The sequence below is a fragment of the Silene latifolia genome, chromosome 6 (assembly GCF_048544455.1).
Source record: "Silene latifolia isolate original U9 population chromosome 6, ASM4854445v1, whole genome shotgun sequence".
NCBI classification, from domain to species: domain Eukaryota; kingdom Viridiplantae; phylum Streptophyta; class Magnoliopsida; order Caryophyllales; family Caryophyllaceae; genus Silene; species Silene latifolia.
In genome coordinates this window covers 20,019,567-20,024,896 of record NC_133531.1, presented here as the reverse complement: position 1 = coordinate 20,024,896, position 5,330 = coordinate 20,019,567, and the positions used below count along the sequence as shown (strand labels likewise).

The 5,330-nt window shown below is 38.0% G+C and overlaps 1 protein-coding gene across 1 annotated transcript; it reads right to left on the bottom strand.

Moving 5' to 3' along the window:
* Positions 1–4,173: 4,173 nt before the first annotated feature.
* Positions 4,174–4,938, bottom strand: LOC141587711 (uncharacterized). Its single transcript, XM_074409184.1, has one exon. It carries the CDS (start codon positions 4,936–4,938, stop codon positions 4,174–4,176), a length of 765 nt encoding a protein of 254 aa, XP_074265285.1.
* Positions 4,939–5,330: the final 392 nt, after the last annotated feature.

Below are 5,330 nucleotides of genomic sequence, written 5' to 3'. Positions count from 1 at the left end.
GAATACCAATATTCACTGTACTCGAACCTGGTAAAGGACAATGTATTTATTTCCCTCCGTCGTTTCAACTCCAGATCGTCCTAGGGTATGGTTTGACTGTCAAACCCCACTAGACGACCATTATGTTACATGTCAATCATTATCGGTCAAGATTGACTTTAAGAAACTCCTTTCTTAAAACATTCGTATGCCCTGGCCAAGGTCTTTATATGACCAATAAGATTAATGACAACATAGAGTTCAAACTCATTACCTTGAGTTGGCGGATTCCATCTTGACTCGCCATTAATTACATAGGTACTTAATTATACCCAATGACCATTCAACTAGCATTTTTACACACTAGGTGTCCGGTATCTAAGTACAATAAGTAGTCTATTAACTACAATGATGATCTCAGGTCAAAGGATAAAATATACAACTACTCCTTAAGAGAATTTCCACATTGACAGTGTATAGGTAATAATAACCATTTGGGAAATCTCACTGTTGGTCAAGTTCAATAATCATATCTCCATATGCATTATTTATATTATAACTTAATGAATGAGATCCATTAATACTCATCTTATGAGTACCGTTATCAATATATTGGTCTATCCGGATTATCATAGTCCCATTCTGATAATCACACGACCAAGAACACTTTTAGACTAAACTCTATAATACTCGACTCTCATTATCATAATCTCCATTATGATGTCAAATATACCGGTTTAATCAAGGACTTATCATCGTATTAATACCTTAATAAGATAATAAGAAAAAGCCATCTAATTATTAATCTCCATTAATAATTACATCATATGAAATACGTTCAAAATGTTACATAACTAACGATTGCTCTGGGGCATAATTCTAACAATCTCCCACTTGACCTAGAGCCAATCAGTCATGAACCTTAATCCTATATTCCACTTGTGCTTGTCAAACTCCTTTGATCCAAGCGCTTTAGTAAGAGGATCTGAAACGTTTTCTTTCCCTTCCACCTTCTGAATTTGAACGTCTCCACGTTCAATTATTTCTCTAATCAGGTGAAATTTCCGAAGAACGTATTTGGATCGTTGGTGTGATCTTGAGTCCTTTGCTTGTGCAATAGCTCCCGTATTGTCACACATTAGAGGAACACCTTCCTCCACAGAGGGAACAACACCAAGTTCAGTTAAGAACTTTTTTATCCAAACGGCTTCTTTAGCAGCATCACATGCAGCTATGTACTCTGCTTCGGTTACTGAGTCGGCTACTGTACCTTGTTTGGAACTCCTCCAACTCACAGCTCCACATTTCAAGGTGAAAACATAACCAGAGGTAGACTTGCTATCATCTTTATCCGATGCAAAGCTAGCATCAGTATAGCCAAACACTTTTAGCTCACAATCTCAAAAAATGAGGAATTGGTCCTTAGTCCTTCTCAAGTACTTAAGGATGGTTTTCACCACTTTCCAATGTTTCTCACCGAGTTTCGCGATACCTACTCGCTATTCCTAGCGCGTAGGCCACATCGAGCCTTGTACATGTCATGGTATACATGATAGCTCCCACTGCATTCGCATATGGGACTCTACTCATGCGTTCTATTTCCTCTGGGGTTTTAGGACTATCCTCCCTAGAAACAGATATACAAGTACCTATTGGCAGATAGCCTCTTTTGGAGTTATCCATGCGATATCTCCTTAAGATAGCATCAATGTACAAACATTGGGAGAGCCCTAGCAGCTTACAGGATTTATCTCTATAGATTCTTATTCCAAGAATATAAGCCGCTTCTCCCATATCCCTCATAGAGAACTCTGTTCGATAGCCAAATCTTTGTCTTTTGCATGGCTGACACATCATTTCCTATCAGCAATATGTCATCCACATATAGCACTAGGAAAATTACTATACTCCCACTAGCCTTCTTGTATACACATGGCTCCTCTTCACATCGCATAAAATCAAAACTTTTGATTGTCGTGTGAAAGCGAATATTCCAACTACGAGAAGCTTGCTTTAACCCATAAATGGATCGCTGCAACTTACATACTTTATTATGAGCAGATGGCAATGTGAAACCCTCAGGTTGAGTCATATAGACTTCTTCCTTAAGCCCTCCGTTAAGAAAAGCTGTTTTCACATCCATTTGCCATATCTCATAATCATAGTATGCAGCTATAGCCAATAGAATTCGAATAGATTTGAGCATTGCTACGGGAGAAAAAGTTTCCTCATAATCAATACCTTCCTTTTGATTATATCCCTTAGCAACAAGACGGGCTTTATAGGTTTCAACCTTCCCATCCGCTCCAATCTTTTTCTTGAAAACCCATTTGCATCCAATAGGTTTAACGTCCTTAGAGCAATCAACCAAATCCCATACTTTGTTGATTCTCATGGACTCCATTTCGGATTCCATAGCCTCAAGCCATTTCTCATGGTCTGGACATGCCATAGCCTCTTTGAAACACTTAGGTTCGTCATTAATAACTGAGATATCATCCATATATATGATCATCCTCGTTATTCTGCACCATAAGATTTAATCGATCTGGTGCCCGGCGTTCCCTAGTGGACCTTCTAAGAGGGTCATGTATAACTTGATCCTCTTGTTGCCTAGGTTCCTGAACTGGTTCATTAACCACGTTATTTACCTCAACACTTGAGGTTGGAACCCTTTGAGGCAACTTTAAGATATCAAGTAAAGGCTGCTCAACTTGCATCTCATGCTCTTGAGCTAATGCTGATTCGTTAGTATCTCGAATCTCATCAAGATCTATTTCTACACCATGACTTCCTTTTTCAAGGAATTCCCTTTCCAAAAAGGTTGCAGTTCTAGCCACAAAAACTTTGTGTTCAGAAGGGTGATAAAAATAGTACCCCATAGTCTCCTTAGGATAACCAACAAACCTGCACTTGTCAAACCTTGTATCAAGCTTGTCTGACTGCAGTCGTTTAACATAAGCCGGACAACCCCATACCTTCAAATGTTTCAGGTTGGGCGTACGTCCTTTCCATATCTCATATGGATTTTTAGCAACTGCCTTAGTGGGAACTTTATTCAGTAAATATGCAGCAGTTTCTAAAGCATATCCCCACAAGAAGATCGGAAGATCGGTGAACCCCATCGTAGATCGTACCATATCTAATAAGGTTCGATTTCTCCTTTCAGAAACACCATTGTGCTGTGGCGTTCCTGGAGAAGTCCACTGTGATAAGATCCCATCTTGTCTCAAATAATCAACAAACTCATCACTAAGATACTCACCTCCACGGTCAGATCTCAATGCTTTGATGTTCTTACCAGTCTGTTTCTCAACTTCACTACGAAAACTTTTGAACATCTCAAAAGATTCTGACTTATGTCTCATTAGATATATAAATCTAAATCTTGACATATCGTCCGTGAAGGTGATAAAGTAAGAATATCCACCTTTAGCTTGAACTTTCATAGGTCCACATACATCACTGTGTATAAGTCCTAAAAGTTCACTAGCTCTCTCTCCAGTTCCAGAAAATGGAGATTTGGTCATCTTTCCTTTGAGACAAGATTCACAAATTTCATATGATTGATAATCATACTGTCCAAGGAAACCAGCCTTGTGTAATTTGTTTACTCTTTTCTCACCAATATGACCAAGCCTACAATGCCAAAGATAAATTTGATTTTCTTGATTATTTCTCTTCCTCTTTTGGCCAGAAATTGTCATGATAGGACAAAATGTCAATTCAGGTAAGACATACAGACCATGTTGTAAAGAACAATGTACATATAATTCATCACCATGAAATATAGAACATTGATTATTATCAAAAGTTGTTCGAAAACCACACTTGTCTAAAGACGAAATGGAAATTACATTTGATACAAACTTAGGAACATAATAACAACTTTTTAACAACATTGTCTTGCCCGTAGGCATTACAAGAAAAATTTCTCCTACAGCTATGGCAGCAACATGTGCTCCATTCCCAACTTGTAGGGTGACTTCTCCTTTCTTCAACCATCTACTGATCTTTAAACCCTGCAACATATTGCAGATGTTAAAACTACTACCGGTATCCAATACCCATTTAGTAGTATCAGTAATTGCTAAAGAAATCATGAAAATATTATTCACGAATATCTCACCTTGTTTCTTGCCCTTCAGAGTAGCTTTGTACTCCGGACAATCTCTCTTCCAGTGACCTTTCTTTTTACTGAAAAACATTCGAGATCCTTTGGTCAAGCTGCACCTTCTTTCCCTTGGATTTGTTCACAACATCCTTGGGTGCAAGTGGATTTTTCTTAGACCGTTTCTTGCCTTTCCACTTGCTCTTAGAAGAGCTCCCAACCAAGTGCACAGAACCAGATACATTCACCTTCCCAGATGTGATTTGTTTTTCAAAATCGATCAACAGATTGAGCAATTCATGAAGATCACAATCCATCTTGTTCATGTTAAAATTAACAATGAACGGTGAATAAGTATCATTAAGAGATTGCAAGATCAAATCTTGCGATAACTCTTTACCAAGAGTGCATCCATGCTTCTCAAGCTGTTCTATCAGATCAATCATCTTTAGAACATGGAGACCCACTGGTTCCTTAGATTTCAGTTTAGACTCAAACAAGGACTTAGATAACTGGTACCTTGTAGTCCTACTCTGAGATCCATACATCTTCTTAAGATGTTCAATAATTTGTGGTGGATTCATGTCATTATGTTGTCTCTGTAAATCAGCAGTCATGGAGGCCAAAATAATGCACTCTGCAGTAGTACTTTGCTCCAAGTACTTAGCATATGTATCTAATACATTTGCATCATCTTCTCCCACACGGGGTGCTACCTTAGCAGGCTTATCGATCACATCGATTAGCTTTTCGTGCATGAGAACAATTCTCAGGTTGCGGTACCAATCATCAAAATTGTTACTGCCCAGCTTAGCATCAAGTATGCCACGCAATGTTATAGCAGCCATTTTGAGAAATCTTATTCTGAAAGAAAACAATCCAAATAAGAATATAATCATACATCATTATGATATGGACTTCATCAAAATTATACATAAAAATTTTAAAACATGCATGAGCCCCCTGGTTGTCAGGTCGTTTCTCATCATAATTAAAATTTATCTGATTTTATCTTATAAAATCATTTCAGGCTCTACACTACATAGTCCCCTGGTTGTCAGGTCGTTCCTATCAGTGTAGTTGAGTTTATCCACTCTAGTGACAGAAAATTAATAAATGTCATACCCTCTGGGTTGTCCAGACTAAAAGTACAAGATTAGTTAACTTTTCTTCACCCCTGTATCACATACAATAAACAATATTATTATATCTCCGAACGACAAGTCCCCTGGTTGTCAGG